The 21480-nt window shown below is 41.4% G+C and overlaps 1 protein-coding gene and 1 long non-coding RNA gene across 9 annotated transcripts in view; one reads left to right on the top strand and one right to left on the bottom strand.

The window, feature by feature from the left end:
• Nucleotides 1-3133: 3133 nt before the first annotated feature.
• Nucleotides 3134-13663, top strand: LOC130927341 (collectin-12-like). The gene is made up of 8 exons (XM_057853110.1): nucleotides 3134-3301; nucleotides 6002-6810; nucleotides 6871-6974; nucleotides 10913-11037; nucleotides 12617-12681; nucleotides 12791-12876; nucleotides 12945-13122; nucleotides 13222-13663. The coding sequence occupies exons 1-8, from the start codon at nucleotides 3238-3240 to the stop codon at nucleotides 13369-13371; spliced, it is 1581 nt and encodes a 526-aa protein (XP_057709093.1). The 5' UTR covers nucleotides 3134-3237; the 3' UTR covers nucleotides 13372-13663.
• Nucleotides 13664-20257: 6594 nt separating this feature from the next.
• Nucleotides 20258-21480, bottom strand: part of LOC130926939 (uncharacterized) — a 9999-nt gene continuing 8776 nt past the window's right edge. For all 8 annotated transcript variants that reach the window (XR_009066313.1, XR_009066311.1, XR_009066309.1 and 5 more), the window contains one exon: nucleotides 20258-21480. This exon is cut by the window's right edge and continues 2506 nt beyond it. This is a non-coding gene — a long non-coding RNA (uncharacterized LOC130926939).

Genomic DNA, 21480 nt, shown 5'->3' with positions numbered 1-21480 from the left:
ATCGTGTGATTTGTGAATGCGTCAATATGCCAGTTTACTTATGTACATGAAAAGAAATAAAGTCTGCTGTCAGGACAATAAAATAAGATTTGGTACGTTAAGTGTAAGAAATAATTTATCGTGCATTACCACATAAAGCAGGGTGATATATGTTTAGTCCCATTGACTGTATGAATATGTATGTCCTTTGAACATCGTCAGAGTAGAGGTTAGATTGGGCCTAAAAAAATCCAGCCCAACCCCGCCCGAGCCTGATCAATTCACTTGATTTGCAGGCCCAGAGCCTGACCCCCCCGCCGTCAATTTTATGTTATATTTGGGAGGACTCAGGAGAAGAAGGAAATGCGGGGATGAGATGCATGGTTGCGTTCTGTGTGATCACATTTGTGACAATGAATAATAAAAAAAATTAAAGCCTCTCTTTTGCAATGAATTTTCAGTTAAACAATACCGTTAGATGCATATTCAATAAACATTTATATCTTTTATATTTGTGTGTCTGTTCTATCGGTGGATTTGACATTTATTTTAATCTCTTCGAGCTGGCAGAAAAAAAAATCCGCATCTTTCTAAATGTTTAAATAGTCTACATATTTTTGTGATTATTATAAATGCATTTACACAACGAAATAACGCTGGAAAAGTTCCTTAAATATATTTCTTGTATGAGAGCAAAGCTCCACATTGGCTTACATTCAGCGAAGCCTCCTGGACGCATCCAAACCAGATGGCCGAACCCCCTCAGCTGGCTCCTCACAATGCGGAGGAGTAGCGGCTCGATCCTCCATCCCGGATGATCACTTTTTCACAATTATCCAAGAATGAACTCTTTACACTCTGCGTAGTAAAATTGGGGACGCGGCGTCCCCTTGATATGTGTTGGCCATAACGTCTGTTGTACCATAAAGACGTAATTTTTGGGCAGTACATAGACGAACAGTAGCTCTTTCATTCAATACCAGATGTCCTGACAGATCCAAATACCTGTTGCATTGTACCCAAATGAGTTTTCCGCAGAGCCAGGCGGTTTACCAAAAATTGACCGTTAACAAAATTCTTCACGATGACCGACGTAATTTTGACCATGTCGGTAAATTTGGTCATTTAATAAAACAAGTAAATATAGTCTTTTCATCCCGCTTTGACGCCGTGTTGTTCGGCTACGTTCGTTCCCCTTTAAGAAAGCAGTCAGTGTGTTTACATGTGAAGTCACGTGGTTATCAGGAAATCAAGCAAACAGCAGCCCAGTAGACTAACGCTAGCGGCTAATGCTACAAGCAAACGTGATGGAGTCGGGCTTAAGGGAGCTTAGCCAAACTTTCACCCGACATTAAGTAGACTCTTGGCGGCCTCCAGGCGGGCTTTCACCCGCTTTCTTCACGATTTCATGAGAGAGTGCTTCTATTGCTTTCTACTGGCTGACGCTAGCGGCTAACGCTACAAATGAACGTGATGGGAGTCTGATAGCGGCTCTAACCTTGTCAAAACGGCTGAACTTAATGAGTGGATTGGGCACCGACTGCATCTAGCAATTAGTATATCGCGTTATTTTGTATCTGTGTGTGTGTGTGTGATTTCTTTGACAGCTTTTATGATGGTAAAGCATTCACCATAAATTATAATCCAACAGTGGGGCTTATAATATCACCATTTAATGGCCACCGCTATTTTTCTGTATGTGCTTGCTTTATTCTGTGTCATTACTGCCATCATAAAATCTTAAACGCTTCATTGGCATAAGAGCAATATAGCTTTAGCGTGTGTGTCTCTGTGGTGGGGGTGCATGTGTGCGTGCATGTATTTAAAAAAATGCTCTGAAAAAAAGAAGAAGAAAAAAACACAGAAACATTGAAGTAAAAAGCAAAAAGTAATAATGTCACATCAGCCATGAACAATAAGTTGTCTGTTTGAAGTGTACTGTTCAAGTCGTATGTCATTTGTGTTACAATGACATGTTTGCACAGTCGTCGTATTGATTTGTATAATGTTGTTCAAGTCATACTAGCTGTTATAAATGTTCAAACTTGAATTCTTATTGTTTACAAGACATTTTCATATACTTAATGTTTAGACTGCATGTACAATTGTTAAACATGTTAAATTGAAAGCTGGTAAATAAAAAAGAGAAACAGTACAGAAAAGCAGTTTCTTTTCAGGTCAGTCACGTCAGCCTCTCGCCATAGTACACGCACACACACACCCACGCATCCCCCCCCACACACACACACAATTTAGTTTTTGTGTTTGTTTTTGTGTCTGTCTGTTTGTCAGTTTTTGTGTTTGTTTGTCTATCTGTCAGTTTGTATATTTGTTCGTGCCATGTGAGAGAATATTCTCAAAAGCTGGAGAGGTCATTAGCAAAAAGAGGAACCGGCTGAAACCAAATGCTGCTGAGATGATTCTGTTTTTAAATAAAAATGTGTGAATCACCCAAATCCCCATCCCAGTGTCACTAGCATTCTATACACCTACCATCAAGAGTTCCCTATTGCACAAGCATTTGCGTATTTCATTTAAAAGTAACACAACAGCTTTTTTTTGTTTGTTTGTTTTCATTATTATTATTATTATTATTTATTTTTTTTATTAATCTGGGGGAAGAATAAAGAATACATTTCAGGCTAGTGGTCAAACCCACTACTGCTCGCACATCAGACATAGTATATAACCACCATACCACCCACAGGTTTCATTGTTCAGATGACACTTGGTCATTTGGTTAGATGAAAATTCAATATATTTTTGTCCAGAAGATGTCACCACACTGAATTGTGTCAAATGCCTCGTAGCACGGAACCATCTCAACACATTTGCTTCAGCGGTACAGAAAGCAGCGGTGAAGCAGTGTCGTCTGTCGTGACTCACCACACTGATTCGTGGCAAATGCTTCATAACACTGAATGAACCATTTCGACACGTTGCTTGATATATATTTACTGCTTCAGAAAGCTAAGGTTTCTCCATCACTAGTACGACCCTAATTTCCAAATGTTCCACGTGACGTTGAGACGTGTTTGATGCACGAATTCTTCTTTGTTTGTATGTTTGTTTTCTTTTGATGCACGAGTTCTTTAGAGCGTCATCCTCCAGCCTTTGTGTCGTTGGACGTGCGTGCGTGCGTGCGTGCGTGCGTGACGTAGTCAAGCTTGTGTGTCTGTCACAGAGCGAAAGAGGCTTGCGTCGTATTAAATTCTCCTCTGAAGTTTATCTGGCTGATCTTCTATCTGGACCTGAGAGATGAAGAAGGCACAATCGCTCCTTTTCCAAGCGTTGACCGTGCTTGGCATTTGGGCTTCGCTTGGTGAGTTCACGTTTTTATTTGACTTCAAGGTTCACTGCAAACGTTGTTGGGACTGGATTTGTTTCTTCAGATCATTAGGGGATCAATATAAAAGGGCATTTTATTGGCCCCACCTCGGGGAAATGTATACTTGTCAGATTACTAGACATATTAAGCAAACTGTCAGTCTCATTTGAAACAATGGAAACAATACATTATACATCCGCGGTTTTGAGACACTTTCTGATCCGACTGTGAACTTTTGAAAAAAGGGTGTAGTAAAGCCTATTTAAAACTAACGACTGACTTTAAGCATTGATATACCACTCATTTAACTCACTGACCGCCACTGACTGAAAACCTGAAACATTCACTTCGGTTTGCCTTGGAAATTCACTTCGGTTTGCCTTGGAAGGCTGCAAATGGATTGGACGTCTAGCACCGTCATTGGCACAGAAACGTGAGAATCCATAGCCAGTCCTCCCAGTTAAGAATAAGCGCACTTCTGTTGTTGTCAGTAGTAAGCTAAACGAACCAAAATTATACATTAATACAAATGTATATATATAACTATTTTAAAACTATTAAAATTATTATGAATTAAAAAAATAACACTAAATATTACTATTAAATTTTATTATAATAATTTTAATAACTTAATAATAATAAATTTAATAAATTCATAATAATTTATTTTTTAATTTAATTTTATAGTATTATATAATACTATATTATTAGTAGTATTATTATTACTAAATATAATAACACTAAATATATAATACTAAATATTGACTAATGGCAGTTAAATACTCTTGTAGTTTAGTTTTGGTTAGTTTTAGTTTTATACTAAAGGGTCATAGTATTTACCTATGATATAAATAAATATCTACTTTTTTAAATTCCATTATAATCTTAATGATTTTTTTAATCAATAAATTATCAATAAACCCAATAGATTTGTATTAATGTATAATTGTATTTTTTCATATATAAATAAAATTAACATTAAAAAATAAAAAATAAATACATATATGTTACAGTTCTACATGGACTGAGGTTTTCAATGCAACTTTTCACATTCCAGGTGTTTTGTTTCACATTGCGAGATGGATAATTTTGTATGTGGTGCTTGTGTGTGTGTTTTGTCATAATGTATCAAACGTAGGAAGAGAATGTCCAAAAGACATGTGCTTCAACACAACAGAAACTTAGCTCCAAAACCATTGTCTGTGATCTCAATTGATCTGGATCATGAATACATATAGGTTGAGGTGCTGGAAGGGGAGGGATAATTGAACTTTTAATGACCGAAGGGAAAACAAACAACAACAAAAAACCTGCAGTTGAACACAATCTTGATGACTTTTACAATTGTTGTTACAATATGATTAACACCCCCCACCAACACAAACCTATATAAAGACAAACCGAACACTTTAAAATGCAACTTTTTTTCACCTCGACCTATAACCTTACTCACCTTGTCTTCACTGATGCAAAAGCATCTATTGCACTTTCATATGACAGTTGTTTTGGAAGGGCACTTCTTTCCTGGACTTGGTGGGCTTGGACTTGGTGCTGATGTGGATAAGTTCGCTGTAAAAGATGGCCCAGAATGTACAGAGGCAGAAGGAAAATATTTCAGAAGAGCATCTAGAGAAGAAAGTGGAATCTTACATTATATTTGTCAAATAGCTGCTCATTGTCAAACCAGCATGATAGCGCCTAAAGTCTTGCAGCCTACTGTACCTGTCTATTGGACCCGGTCACTATCTTTGATGGGCGTAGTTGAAAGAAAATACATTCTTGAAGCACTGCAACTACACAGGACTATTCAATAATAATGAATTAAATAAAATAAGACAGCAAATAAATACCTATTGAATTTTTTTTTTTTTTTTACATGAACGTGATCGCCATTTTAATGAATTAATGACACATTTAAAAACAAATGTTTGCATTTAAATCCATGGCACTTTTAGTCCCCCATACCACAGAACTTTGAAATTATTAATGCATATTTTATGGTGTATTTGTATAATTAACCTTGCCACTTTTTTAGGCAAGGCAAATTTATTTGAAAGGCAAAATTTCACACAAGGTAAAAGTGGTTCACATCACATGAAAGTAAGCAAGACAATTTGGGTCCCCCATAGACTTTGTCCAAATTTCTCAAAAATTGGAGGGGGAGTAAATTTAACTGAAACTAATCAACAGCTGGCTGAATACTGAAAATATTTCTAAAACAACAGCCTGGCTAATGATACAGTATAATCTTTCTTTAGCACTAAGTCATATAAACTCTATGTGAATAACCGCTAGCTTGCAGTTGCGCTAAGTCTACGTGCTTATGCTGTTGAAAAAAAATCATCACAACAAACCTCTGTTTTTCTTCACGTTTATGGTCTCTTCTTTCTTTTTCTTCTGACCCGGAGGGCTTTTGTCTTTTCATGAAGTTGACGTCACCGTAACGTCGCTCAATTGCGGAGGCTAAAAATAGCACCTTCAGGTAGCTCACTCGTCTGCTGGGTGGTGAGACTGGGGTCTGTGGTGAAATTATCACATCACAGGAAAAAGTGAAACGGGCAGAGGGTCCACTAGAAAAATGATTTCATTATTATTTAAAGACTTATTATGAACGGTTTTGCTCTTCTTTTCTTTGAATTTTTTGAATACTGCTATCATCAAATATTATTTGAATATTTTTCTTGACGCCCTTAGGACGCTGCTGCGGGCCTACGAGCCCTCCTGCTACGCGCCCTCCTGCTACGCGCCCTCCTGTTACGCGCCCTCCTGTTACGCGCCCTCCTGTTACGGTCGCTCCTGCTACGGTCGCTCCTCCTACGGGCCCTCCTGTTACGGGCCCTCCTGTTACGGGCCCTCCTGTTACGGTCGCTCCTGTTACGGTCGCTCCTGCTACGGGCCCTCCTCTTACGGTCGCTCCTGCTACGGGCCATCCTGCTACGGGCGTTCCTGTTACGGGCCCTCCTGTTACGGTCGCTCCTGCTACGGTCGCTCCTGCTACGGTCGCTCCTGCTACGGGCCCTCCTGTTACGGTCGCTCCTGCTACGGTCGCTCCTGCTACGGTCGCTCCTCCTACGGGCCCTCCTGTTACGGGCCCTCCTGTTACGGTCGCTCCTGCTACGGGCCCTCCTCTTACGGTCGCTCCTGCTACGGGCCATCCTGCTACGGGCGTTCCTGTTACGGGCCCTCCTGTTACGGTCGCTCCTGCTACGGTCGCTCCTGCTACGGGCCGTCCTCCTACGGGCCCTCCTGTTACGGTAGCTCCTGTTACGGTCGCTCCTACTACGGGCCCTCGTGCTACGGGCCCTCCTCTTACGGGCCCTGATAAGAAGGTTGTATCGCCTACTCGACGGCCCAAGTCTGCTGAGGGCTGTCAGGCACCCTGGCGGCTCAACAACCAACATAGTTACTGCTTTGCCAATGACTCTAAATCTTGGGATGATGCCAAACGCTACTGTTCATCCAATGGGGGGCACCTGCTGATAATCCGGAGCAGCGCGGAGAGGGTGAGCGGCCTTTCACTAAGTGTCTCTCGTGCCCTTTAGTACTGATGCAATTTGTTTCAGGACTGGTTGAAAGAACAACTCGATGGCTTTGACTACTGGATCGGCCTGAAGAGCCCATACCCGTGGAAGTGGATTGACGGAACTCCTTTGAAATCAGAACTAGCGTAAGCAGTATAAGGAAAGCGTAATGTAGACACGTAAAATTTGGGTACTTCCTACTCACTCATCACTATAACACCCAAAATGACAGCTGCACCCAAGGAAAAGTGCTTCTTCTTTGCTTTATAGGGAACTGAACAGCCTTATGTGGCGACTGCTATTATCAATAAGATGATTGGTAAAGCACAACCGAATCAGAATCGATCAAAATAACATCCCTCAGCGTATCTGCTTTTTAACAGGCCGTTTAGTTAAAAAGAATTTCTGAAATGTTTTTTGACAGGCCGTTTTGTTAAGAAGAATGGTTCTAGTCAAGGCTGATTTATGCTTCTGCGTTCCGGTGACAGCGGAGCGACGCCGTAGGCCCTACGCCAGGGTTCACTAAATCCGGACCCTAGTGACGGGATCTGTCGTTCACTTGAGTAAACGAATCCATTCCGGATCGTTCAGTAAAAAGATTCGTTCAAACGAATCGTTCAACGAATCGTTCGCCCCCCTCATCTCCCTCCCCGTCCAAATGAATCGTTCGGTTACTGAACGGGAAGTGACGTTGCCGAACGAATCACCAAAGACCGCTTCGCAGTATAACTGAACGGGAAGTGACATTCTTGGTCCCTCCCTCTCTTGCACATTGACCACTCGTCGTAGTTTCAGTAATGAGTGACAGGCAATATCATTCTGCTTTCACAGACAGCCTCGTCTCCCTCCCACCCGCTGCTGCAAAAGCGAGGGAGAACTTCCGCGTCGTCTGTCCTAGTTCTATGGGCTCAAAATCATGGCTCGTGCTTGCATTTCGATTTAGGACACGGTTAAACATTTTCCTTTTGTGGGAGGAGTGGGGGTTTGGGGTCGGGGGCGCACGGACTTTCTTTAGCATGTTCTCGATCACATATACAATGCTGCTGCTAGCCTGCTACCAGCCAACGCAGCATGCTTGCTGTCACGAAAATAAAAATAAATCGAAAGTTTAATTTCTAAATGGAACGACCAACACATATTTACCTCTCACTCTGTTGTATTTTTGTTTTCATGCTCATCACTATTATTTTTAGTCACTATTGTTAAAACTATAAGTGTAAATAGCTAGTTTTCGAATGTGCTGCTCTGAAATAAAGACAATACTGCATTTTGATATTTGACAGTTTAATTGCAAATCAGTATTAAGATGATCGTACTGAATTTTTGCACTGGTATTAATAAATAAAATAATCCGGTCAGCTCCCCTGTCGTCCCCGCATCTCAGATCGTCAAATGCTGACGAGAAATGGTTGTTTGCCCTTTACGATGTCGCCTTTCTACCCTTATTAGTCTGTTAAGAAAAATGTAGACATATTGCGACATCTCCCGTGTCCGCGTGCGTTGTTTTGGGGCGCTTGAGTAGTGCATGATGGACGGATTGACATAATTTGTCAAACCAAGCAACACCTGACACGGGGGAAAAAAATAAAACACTCGGAAAAAAATGACATGTATATACAGTTTCATTGCAAATCAGTATTATGGTGATCGTATTGACGTTTTGCACTGGTATTAATAAATAAAATAATCCGGTCAGCTCCCCTGTCGTCCCCGCATCTCAGATTGTCAAATGCTGACGAGAAATAATTGTTTGCTCTTTACGATATCGCCTTTCTACTCTCATTAGTCTGTTAAGAAAAATGTAGACATATTGCGACATCTCCCGTGTCCATGTGCGTTGTTGTGGGGCGCTTGAGTAGCACATGATGGACGGATTGACATAATTTGTCAAACCAACCAACACCTGACATGGGAAAAAAAAAATAAAACACTTGGAAAAAATGGACATGTGTATACCGTTTCATTGCAAATCAGTATTATGGTGATCATACTATTCTTTTTTTCTGTGCACATATGAGGTAAATATCGCTGCCATGAAGCCTCCATATAGTGACAGTTCTTTGCCCCCTTCATTGCCGTCACGCGACCGCAGCTCAGCTTTTGCTTGCCTCGTAGCTACCCGTGTTTTAAATTACTGTAAATTTGATAGTATGTCGTAATAGGTAGTCCCGAGTCTGTTGAGAAAAGTAGTACACTAAACCATGCTCGCTAGATTTGTGTGGTGTTTTTGTCTTTTTGAGCTGCATTTGATAGGCTCCACGTTAACAAATATGTGACAAAGTCCTTTCCTTTCATTTTTTGATTCGTTCACCGCATAGTCATTACTGGAAAGTCACGTTAGCAGCAAGCTAGGTCAGGAACCGGAGGACCGAGTCACTGAACGGGAAGTGACAAAACTCAGTCTTGCCCCCTTGCCTGCACGCTGGCTGCTTATTGGCCACACGTGGAAGTGAGTGACATACGCCCTGATTCTGTTTCCGGTCCCTCCCCTGCCCGCGATGAGGCTGGCGTCTGATTGGTCGTGTGCGATGTCAGAAGACGCTGCCGCTTGCTCAACGCCCTCCCACGCAGTGAACAAGCACCAACTTCATAGAACGAATCAGTGCAGATGGTGATTAGTTCGGTCTCGTTCACCCAAACAATTCGTTCAAAAAGAACGAATCATTCGCGACCGATACAACACTACCGGACCCCGGTGCCACTTTTCCTGTCGTGTTTTCCACGTCTCTCTCCCCTAACACACCTGAATCAAATGATTATGTCATCAGCAACCTCTCCAGAAGCCTGATAATGATCCTGATTATATTGATTCAGGTGTGTTGGAGGAGGGAGACATGGAAAACACGACAGGAAAAGTGGCACCGAGGTCCGGATTTAGTGAAGCCTGCCCTACGCCGTCATTGCGCACTTGAACTTCTGCGTCACGGGAACACTTTGCTCTGTAACTCACCACCATGCCACTAGAGGAGGTGTGGGCTTGAACAATTTTGCGCAACCGAAAAGAGTGTATTTGCAGCTGCAGCTAATCAATACTGAACAACAAATGTTGACGCGTGGGCAACACAGAAGACGTGTGCGAATGTTTGAAAATGGCGGCGGTGTTGTGCTGAACCGGAAAAAGAGCAGACCAATCACAGTCCTTCAACGTTTACGTTACGCGCGTGTGTGTTAACGGCGTAGAATATCTTGCCGGAACTCCCTGACATAAGGGTAGGCACGGAGCCCTTTTTTTTTGGGGGGGGGGGGGTGGTTGTGCTTTTCGCACAGTTTTAAATAGAGCACACAATAAAACACAACAGGTTTCACACACACACAGTGGTTAGCACGTCGGCCTCACAGTCCTGGGATCAAGGGTTTTTTGAAAAACGCTCTGGCCTTCCTGTGTGGAGTTTGCATGTTCTGCCCATGCCTGCTTGGGTTTTCTTCGGGTACTCCAGTTTCCCCACATCCCAAAAACATGCATGGTAGGCTAATCGACCACACTAAATTGTCCCTAGGTACGAGTGTGTGCGCGCGAATGGTTGTTCGTCTCCTTGTGCCCTGCAATTGGCTGGTAACCGATTCAGCGCGTACCTCGCCTAATGGTTGTTCGTCTCCTTATGCCTTGCAATTGGCTGGTAACCGATTCAGCGCGTACCCCGTCTACCGCCCACAGTTATCTGGGATTGGCTCCAGCCGTGACCCTCTTGAGGATAAGCGGCTCAGAAATGGAATGAATGAAAGGTTTCACACATGCATTACTGCATTACAGTGAAACGAGGCATAAATGAGAAACTGATTCCCATATATCCATTATTTTTTCACTGGTTTACAAAATTCCATCTAAAAGTCCATCTAAGAAACACACTTATAAGAAATAAACGTGATCATTACAAAAAAAATCTTCTTACTGAGCAAAATCATATATATATATTTTTTAACTATATATTTTTAAGGATAATTTCATGTATTGATTTTTTTTTTTTTTTTTTTTTTGCACTTGATTTGTAAATGCGACTGATGCTCAACTAGGGATGAGCTTCAGAGCAGCTGCCGAAAGGTTGTTTTATAGCAGGATCTCGGTATGAAAGGTACTTCTGTGCAGGCTCTGGGATGCAGGTGAGCCTAACCTCCAAAATGAAGACTGTGTTGAGATGGGGGGACGTCGAGGTCGCTTGAACGACCTCTCCTGCACCTCCCTTAGACGTTACATCTGCAAGCGATGCCAAGGTGAGTTGGCGCCTTCTGTTGGTGTGCACCAACTATACTACACTGTGCTTTCGATTAGAGCAGGGGATTCTCAAACTTTTTCCTGTGAGAGCCACATAACTTTTCCCTTCTCTGATGAGGGGCCGGGTCAGTTTGTAACAGAAAAAGTGTGACGATTGCAGGAGTGCCTAAATGCAAAAATGAATTGTTTTTCAGAAAGCCACAATCAAATAACCCTTTCTGGATTCTTCACGGAACAAAAGTAAATAAAATTAATAATATAAAATAAAGATAATATGTCAAGTTCAAAAATAGATCTTTAGGTAGACATAAGGAGAGAAGACACTCAGTTTTCTTGGCCAAGGAGAGCAACATGTGACTCGTGAGTCACCAAAATTGATCTCGAGGAAAAATATCCTCCTTGGTATTTTATTTAGGGGTTTGTCCTAAACAAAGATGGATGTCGCCCTAAGGGAGGGGAGAGCAAGCTGGAGACACCCATGTGGTTTTCGATTGGATATGTGTGTGCATGTAGGTGGAACTAAGTGAATACACATGTGGAAGCAAGATCTTATGTAATCCAGACACTTCAGTTATGCAACGCTGCGGCCATGGATGGAAAATTGTCCTCGAAGGTCTAGACGGAAGTCCAGACGCCAGGTGCTGAAGATGCCTCGGAAGGTCTAGTTACGCAATGATGCGGCCATGAAGCAAAATAGTTGTCATCCCGACCCCCTTTTACCCTTTGTAACACTTAAGCATTATACTACAACCTGGTATAGCAAGCAATAATCATTTACTGGTTATATAAGTAAGAAAAATATGGCATTATGTATTTATGGTATGTATGAGCACAAGCAAATATTCAATCAACCAAGCAAATATTTAATCAATCAAACCTCGATAATTACCTCAACATAATATAATATTATCACTATTAATTAAATAGATAATAACCAAATAGCCCTCTGGGTTCTTCACAGAAAAAAGCCAGGAAATAAATAACACTATTGGAAAAAAAAGAAATTGATTGTTCAGGGGGCCGGACCGAATGTGGAGGCGGGCCGTAGTTTGGAGAGTGAATAATATATGAATGTGAGAGGAGAATATATGTGTGTGAGGGTGAATATGTATGTGAATGGAGAATGTATGTGTGTGTGAGGGCCAGAATGAAAAATGTCTTGTACGGCCCCTCATATAGTTCAGTTAGTCTTTCGTCTACTTTAAGAATGAGCTTGCATACGATTGATAATAGAGGCCTACTTGTACCACTAATACTTTTTCCATTCTGAGAGATTCAGGCATCATTATTAGCTGCCTATCAATCAAATACATTTGCTTAGTTGGCAAATTGTGCACTATCATACTTCTGACTCCGAGGCTGCAAGTGTTCTGCGCTCATATACATCTGTGAAACGTGACCGTGTTGCGGACGCAGCTTGAATGTGGTCTACCGATGGAGCACAGGATCACATGGTGTGCTGATTATTTAGCTGGGAAGATTCATGGCTTCCTAATATGCAATGTGCTCACTCACACTTAAAATCTTAATGTCAAATCTCATGTGTCCTACCTTGGTTGATGTTTGTTTCAATACCAGATAGCGATGAGATTATGTACAACGGCATTAAAGGCACTTGCAACCTCCAAGTGGATGTGTACCAGGTGAGTTGACGATTGTATGAGTTGTAGTTGGCATGTTCTGGAGGTTGCCCATAGCGATTAGCGCTTGACTGATATATCAATTTCACGCTGCCTTTATGTGTGCGTGCAGGAAGTTTCCGAAGTGCTGTTCAAAGAGCGTCTATACGCTGGCTGCATCATCGTCATCCAAGGAAAAGTGAAGCCGAACCCAACCAAGTAATTGTCACCATTCCCCCACGTTGTGTTAGGTTCGCTGTTACAAGAACTACCTGTCTGTATTGCAGGTTTATCGTCCACCTATCTTTGGGCCACGGTGAAGACACCCCGATGCGCATCGAAGTTGATTTCAAAGATGGGGACCTTGAGCTATTGACCCGCATCGGGAGTCATGTTGATGGAAAGTATGTCAACAAGATCGTCAAAAAGGACTCCTTCCCCTTCGCAGCCGGAAGCGACTTTGAGGTCATTATGTCATTTTAGGCACACCATCAAATTACAAAAAATTGAGGTGGTTGGAGCTTCTTCTCACGTCGGCTGGACTAATCATGCATTCTTTTACAGATGACCATCGAGTGCGGCGACGACATTTTCCGCTTGGCCGTCGGCAACGACTTTGAGGTGGAATACGAGAATGATGGTTATGATCTGCAAGATATCCACAGGCTGTTGGTGGAGGATGATGTGACAGTCACCAACGTCAGGCTGATTTGAGGCTGCCAGCGCAGTAAAATGGGAGGTGCTGCTTCTTCTCAGGATGTTGACGCCATGACGGCTCTTAACTAGGGTGACCGCCAGAGGGGAAAGTGGCTAGAATTCATTGCTGGAACTCCCCGACATGAACGGAGCCAGAATTTTTTTTTTACACACATAAAAATAAAACGGTATTACACATGCATTAGGCTACTGCATTACACATCCTATCACAAGGTAAACATGAGAAGTTGATTTTCATTCAAAATTGTATTTTTCAATGTAACAGTTAATAAAATAGCAGAAACCCCAACCTCTCCCAACCTCTATCTCTTTATTTTCCCTCATTTCCTCACGTCTAAATGCAAAAATTGAACTCCGAAAGAACATAGAATTACAATTGTGAAAATTTTTTGTCAAATAATCATGTCACAAAAAATACAAATGACTTACAGTGAAATGGAATGTATTTTGAAGATCGCACATTGACATGGAAGATGTTCTGAACCTCCCCATCTAACAAATGTAACAAAATTTAATGAAATAAGCCTCTTCAATTCTTTCCTCTCTCTGAAAGAGCTGAGCAATTTTCTGTTGAATTGCCCTTTTTTTATCGCCTTAATTTTGAACGGAAAAATGAGTCCATGCGCACATTGACCCGACTCCTCGTACTTTATAACTGCTGCAGCAAAGGAGAGCTCTGTGCTGTCCATGGAATAAATAAATGTACTGAATTATCGCCTTTCAAACAACACGAGTGTCCCATTTATCAAAGACAATGATGAAAGCAAAGACGATTCTCACTGCTCAGTTGTTTACAATAAGTGTACACTCAAAATAACGATTCAACCCACAATGCACTGTGGCCTTCCGATTGGCTGGCCTCTACAAGACACCACAACTTAAGAAGTTTTGTACATGTGACCCTTCACCACTTAGGTATACATACACTGCCCATCCATATGTTATTATACACATAAAATACTTAGACATTTGTTTCCGAGGCAGAAACGTAACCGAAAGCATTCACGAGTGTCAATGCTACCGCTAGACAACCGCACTGTGAAAGTGAATGAGCTTATGGGCAAAACCGTGACAAAAAAAAACAGATGCCGCGAATTATTCTGACCAGCAGGTGGCAGCAACGCACCGCAAAGGGTCAACTGATGGCCCATATTATTGCATAAAGTCAGCACATCGACACACAATACAACAGCATAAACGTCTCTCAGAACTACTACTTCTCACACTACTAGTAGGAGCCACGTCAACGCAGGCAGGCGATTCTCCTCAAATTGTTCCCGTGAAAAATCATGAAAATCCGACATTTTCACAAATTTATAAATCAGGCCGGATGCAACGGACAGGACGTGAAAAGTGGACATGTCCGGGCAAAGAGGACGTTTGGTCATCCAAGCAAACAGTCATGGCCGATAAAAACTAGATCACGATTGTGTACGATCGGAAAAAAAAAACGGACCCAAAAAGACATCAACACAACTGTTTCTCCACCAAGCATTGTGAGGAATGTTCACAGTCTATGTGCAGCGACTTTAATTCACTTTACAACGCATACTCACATCATCAATGAAGGAGCCGACGTACACTGCTGGCCAAAAGTATTGGCACCCATGCAATTCTGTCAGTTAATGCTCAATTTCTCCCAGAAAATGATTGCAATTACAAATGCATTGTTAGTACTGCTTTGTCATGTACGTGTACAATCATTTAGTTTATTTTTTTTGTCTGTGAATTTCAATCTGTTTGTCACTAGTAAACATCCACTCCATTTGAACAAGGAGGGGGACAGCGAATACGTTCGTTCGCTTCCAGCCCTTCCAGTTCAAATGGAGTGGAGGTTTAAGTGCTGTCAATGGCAACACTTGGAAACTGTTCAGTTTTAGTCAATTTCAGCGACGCCGTTGGACAAAAGCGGTAGTGTTTTGCCTTAAGGCAGACACACACCCAAATAGTGCTGTAAAATCACGATGGTCGCCTGCAGATGGATAAAACATTTGTTTCCAGCGGCTGTGTGAAGGATTAAAAGTAACAAGGTAATGAATCCAGTTGTGGCTAAACAATAGGATAGGATCAAGGCCGGCCCAGCATATACGCAGACTATGCAGCTGCTTAGGGCCCCTGACCACTCGGGGGCGGGGCCCCAATCTGGAAACCTCATTTTATACGTTGTTAATAGAGCATCGTGAATAATGTGGCGCGCATTGCCGTTGATCTATGCAAACATCCATTTTCTTGTCATTACAATCTGGCAACCTGGGGAGTGACGTTAAACCTGCTTTGCGATGATTGGTGCTCAAACTTGCTTGGAAAATAGATGCACGGATATGTGGAAGAGAATTTATCCCTCTGGAGCAGAGAAAGGAAAGAAGAAAATCGGAGAAGAAAAGAAACAACAGTATAGTGCTGCAACGATTAATCGATGAACTCGAGTATTCGATTAGAAAAAACATTCGAATTAAATGTTGTTGCTTCGAGTATTCGTTTAATGAAAGTGGCGTTGTCATGGTTTATTTTGAAAGTGTTTGCATTTACTTTTATTGATTAGGGTGGATACACTGCCCTCTGGTCTGCCTCTTTTTACATGGCTGAATCCAACTGCTCCCTGTTAACACCAACGTAAGCTAAGTTTTTGTTTGAGCTAATGTTTTTTAATGCATTCATAATTTAGTTTATAGGTATATTTAGCCGTTTTTTGTGGGAATATGTGTCTGAACCATTTGTTAAGAGCATTGTGAAAAAAACTTTAGCATTTTATAGCATTTATATGCTAGCTGACTTTCTCTATGCAAGTTAGCCAATTGTTCTTTTGTTGTACATAGATCCTCATTTAAAAAAATATTTATATATGTATCTATATATTACATATATATATATATATATATTACATATATATATATATATATATATATATGTATATTACATATATATATATATATATATATTTATATATACTCTTTGAGGCTGAGCTCAGGTATTTTAATTTTTCATGTTCCTTATCTGATTACTCGATTATTCCAACTGACTAGTCCATCAATTAATCGACTACTAAAATATTCTGTAGCTTCAGCCCTACAACAGTTTCGCGGTAATTGAGCATGTTGTTGATGTTGTTGTTGTTGTTGTGCAAGACACTCCAACTTGAACGCTGTTGTCAGCAGAGCTGGTCAATATGTCGTACTGGTAATTGCCATTAGCTGCAGGGCAAAAGCCTGGAGCGAATCAAGTAAAGCGGAGCAAGCTGTCACCTGTCGGCAACGGCAAATGTACGGCTTCCGCTGATTGTAGTAAAACGAAATATTGGCATAATATGCATTTGGACTGGAGAGCGTAGATATAGTCATTTCATTATTATCAAGTAGTATGCCAATCAGAAAAAGGTTTGGCGCCATCTACTGTAAGTACTGGCAATCGTTTGGGGTGAGAAGTTTGAGTATGCAGTGCAACAAAATCTGATTAATATACAAAATGTGGACGTATGGGTTGGATTGCATGTATGGGTTTCACAGTGCTCTGTGACGAAATGGTGGGCCAAAAATATGGGCCCCTTGGCATTATTTTGCTTAGGGCCCCTAAGTGGCCTGGGCCGGCCCTGCGTGCAAGTGCATCCAATCCACGGGGGAGAGACGAGATGGCAGCCCAGACTCGGCAACCTCACCTGCACCTGGCCGAGCTCACAACCGCCCAGTTCATCGACATCTGGAAACACTTTGACATGGATGGTCAGTGACTTTTGCTTTTTTTTTTTTCCCCCTTCCATCAGAAGTTCATTTCTTAAAAAGAGAAAATGTGTTAACTATTAAACATTCATTTTCTTGACCCTGAATAAAAGATTTGCAATTTTAATCCTATATAGGGCACTCATTTTTACACAACGTATGGTTGCCATTGACGGCACCAGACCTCCATATCCATTTTGGCTAGGAGAGGCTAGCAGCGACTGACCACTGCCAACCCTTCCAGTCAAAATGAATTGGATATCTAGTGTCGCCAATGACACTGAAAGATGAGCATTCACAACCATTCTTTCCAGTTTAAATGAGTTGGATGTCTACAGCTGTCAATAGCAGGCAATGAGTAAAATACTAAGAACAAAAAGATAGACTTTGGAGTGTTATTGGAGATCATAACCACAGTGTGTAAATAAATGACATTTTTGATCTGTAAAATTAGTTGATTTCATGTGCTCGTTAGTAGGTCAGAATAAGGTTGGATATCGGCCAACTGTTGTAGTCGCACTTCCCGTTTTCATGGGATTACCTTCTCATGTCATTCAAACCCCCCCTCTGACCTCTGTTAAACCAAACCAGTCTTATTCCGAGCCAGTATTAACTCTCACCACAACAGCTTTCTGCTTGCATATATTGTAGGTGGTAAATGCTGGAGAGGACTGCAAGACATTCCAAATGTTGTTGTGAATTTGGTGATAAGACTTGGCTCAATTTGCTATGGTCAACGATGAGTTGAATCAAGAGCCAATGGACACGCATTGGACCCACTGGCAATTCCAATTTTGTGTTCAGACAAGATTAACACACAGAGCTGCCTCTGAATGATCGTGTTTTTGTGTCATTGACGGCGACAAACGTCCAGTCCATTTGCTAATGGTGAAGTGATAGTCAAATAGCAAAAATAGTGGCGCTTCGATGTACGAGTGACCAGACTCAAGAGTTTTTCGAGGTCTGACCTGAGGTGGTTAAAAGCAAAAGTAGTTATCCAAAACATTCCTCAAGTACAAGTAAAAAATATTCGTTGAAAAGAATACTCTAGTAAGGAGTAACTTTGTCAGTAACTGCTTACAATGTCTGATGAAAAAAAATAAAATAATAATGTTATATATTTTTTTCAAAGCACAACTTCATCTACTAGTAGATGGACTGTCATTATCATACTGTACTATAACCTATCCGGCCAAAAAGATGACACACAAACCCTCAAATTCAGACCAGAACAACACGATGAATCACCACCCAGAGCATGAGTGCCCTCTAGCGGAGAACAAACATTGTTACCGCTACTTATAACGTATAATGGAGTCATGTGGTTATTGTTGCGACGTCTCATTGGTACAACTGAGACGGCCACTGTCGGCACCTCTTGCGAGAATAAAGTCAATATGTACAATAAAGACGAAAAATGTAATGACTAGTGTAGCCCAAAGTAGTGGAGTAAGAGTTGTGTTTCATCACAAATCTACTCAAGTCAAAGTAAAAAGTATCGCGTGGTAAAACCATAAGGTGGAGTTTGACTTTTCTGGCAAGAGGGGCCAAAAATGTTGATGACCCCGAAACGCAGTGTCAGCAATAAAATCAACTTACACGATATATGCTCCGATAGTAGCTTAGCCCATGCTCGTACATACAGGCATCCCAGCTGTGTGTGCGTCTGCGTGTGTGCGTTTTTCTGTCTTACCTCGTGGAGAAGTAGACGCCGCATCTGTTTTGGCTGAATATTTCAGCCAGGAACATCATTTATAATAATACGTTGAAAATGAACTTTTTATTTTTATTTTACCTTGTTTCCATTTTTGGGGGTTAACGTCTGAAGTGGAGCCAACTGAAATTCCGCTCACCATTTTGGCGATGCTCTCCGGTGTTTCATGGTCCACATCTTCAGTTCTTGGTTCTCGCTCAGTAGTTGTTGTCGCTTTTGAAAGCTTAGGTTTGAAAAAAATGATGTATATCCATCTTGCCTCTTCTGACCTCCAGTGTTTTTTGGGGGTGGCTTAGCAAAGCAAATGACCGTCTCTAAGGTGCTAGTTGTCAGGGAGCGCGGGCGGGCAAGGTGGACCCAAATGCAGGGAAATGTAGGCAAGGCAGATGAATGGTGCAAAAATGATTTAATTAAAGCCAACGAAAAACAAAGTACAAACAAAGGCTGTGATAATCCAAAGAAGGCACTGAGGCAAACAAAAACTGTCACTAACAAAAGACTGCTTTTCAAAAACTCACTTGGAACACAAGGGCTTGGATAGGCGTGAATACTGCTGATGAGAACCTGACATGGACTTTGACGTTGACATAGACACTTACATTGACAATGACGCAACAAGGACTGAAAAGAAACTGGGTGCTTTTATACACACACACATGCAGACAAGGGGTAACGAGACAACGAGGAACAGCTGGGTAATACAGGAGGACTCACTATGTGCAGGCACGACAGGTGAAATCAATGGGTAATCACAGAGACAAGTCACACTAAGGAAAAAAACAACACAAAACCCAACACTAGTCACATGATCTTTTTGAAAAATATTTTTTTTACCCATTACAAAAAATGTTTTTTGTTCATTTCATTCATTTTTGTTGTTTGTTTTATTGCTTTACAACTTTTACAGACAACATTTTACCGGCAACGTCTTAATTTTAAATCCATATATTGGAAAGTCATTTATAAGATCCGACCGCGCACTTATGCGCGTGCGGTGGCCACGGACGACGGGGAACCCAGCCAGCAGGAGGAAAACTCGGTGGAGCAACAAGTGGCATCTTACCTTCGGAGCAAGGGAATAACGTTGGACTTGGAGCACATCGAGGCGTGCCACTCAATGCCGATGAGGAATGACAGACCGCCAGCCATCATCGTGAGATTTATCAGTCGAAAAAACAAGACAATGCTGCTGAAACAAGGTCGCAAGTTGAAGGGTACCGACGTATATATGAACGATCACTTAACACGGAAGAATGCTGATATCGCCAAAAAGGCAAGGTATCTTAAAAAGCAACGCAAGATTCAACACACGTGGGTAGTCAATTGTAAAATATACATTAAATGGAACGGAACGCCTGAGGAAGCAAAAGTGCTGATGGTGCGAGATATTGAAGAGCTTGAAAAGTACTGATACCTATCAAGACCAGGTACCATCTCTGCATACAATGACTATGAACGATACATCAAACACACGAACTGTACTCAGGAATAAGAGCGACATTGATCCACTTCTGCGAACCCTTCAGAACAAACAAATAGAACTTGAGGCCTTTAAATCCAACGAGTCCAACAAAAGAGTCCCTAATATAGAAAGTGATCCTGACAATCATTTCTTTTCTTCTACTGTTACCAATTGCGATTATTTTTACACAAGATCTGTATGAAAATCATATCAACTCAATGGGCAAAACTGTCAATTATACATTTCAACAGCAGAAGCATGTACAAAAATGTCAGCTCTACCAAAGACTATCTGCACCAATTTACACACCCCTTCAGCATAATTGCGATCACAGAAACGTGGTTTAATATTGATAAAGGTATTGATTTTCTTATGGATGATTACGAATTAAAATACATAGAGAAAAGAAAACTGGTGGTGGAGTTGCCCTATATATTCATAAATCAATTAAATGTATGGTATTAACAGATACAGCTGCACTAGAAGCTATAATGCTGGGGGAAGTACAGCCACTGAGTTCTATCTCCTTTTTCTCACTCTACCTACAGTACCACTTGTCTTACTTAATTTCTATTTTCCAATGGTAATATCTAGTAATATGGTAATATCTGTCTAGTCTCTTCATCACTCGTCACCCGGTCTCCCCTTTCCCCCCACCCCTTTTTCAGCTGCAGCCTCCTGACTGTCCGGACCCCTGGCTGGATGGATGTCCTCGTTGCTACCCCCGTCTCATCTGGCTAGATGGACCTCTTCTTGTTCCTTTACTCCAATGTATCTTTACGGACTGTAACTTCGCCTGCTAATTCCCATTAGCAGTACTGGTGCTCCCTGCCTATCTGTCCCGGGAGTGGATCTCTCCTCAGTGTGGTACTTCCCAAGGTTTCTCATTTTCTCCCAAAGACTCTGGAGTTTTTGGAGTTTTTCCTTGCCGACATGGAGGGTCTAAGGATGGGGGATGCCCAGGACTTGAAATGTATGTATTCATCTTCATTGCTTCATTTGCTGTTTCTGATTTTGTATCATATTGCCTCTGCAAAGCCCTTTGAGACAACCTTGTTGTGATTTAGGGCTATACAAATAAAATTGAATTGAATAGATATGTCAAGAACACTTGGAATGTTTGACAATAGAGATCTCCAATGAAAAAAAGAAAAATATAATTGTCAGTTGAATCTATCGATCACCGGGTTCATGTATTGATTCCTTCACTGAATGGA

The sequence above is a fragment of the Corythoichthys intestinalis genome, chromosome 1, assembly GCF_030265065.1.
Source record: "Corythoichthys intestinalis isolate RoL2023-P3 chromosome 1, ASM3026506v1, whole genome shotgun sequence".
NCBI lineage: Eukaryota > Metazoa > Chordata > Actinopteri > Syngnathiformes > Syngnathidae > Corythoichthys > Corythoichthys intestinalis.
Note: the sequence above shows the minus strand (reverse complement) of the source record. Positions and strands in the feature narration are given on the sequence as shown.

Bases quoted from the DNA above. Each gene is read 5' to 3' on its own strand.
- LOC130927341 (XM_057853110.1), top strand. From the start codon at position 3,238: ATGAAGAAGGCACAATCGCTCCTTTTCCAAGCGTTGACCGTGCTTGGC. The intron at 6,811-6,870 runs GTGAGCGGCCTT...AATTTGTTTCAG, and splicing joins TCCGGAGCAGCGCGGAGAGG to GACTGGTTGAAAGAACAACT. The intron at 13,123-13,221 runs GTCATTATGTCA...ATTCTTTTACAG, and splicing joins CAGCCGGAAGCGACTTTGAG to ATGACCATCGAGTGCGGCGA.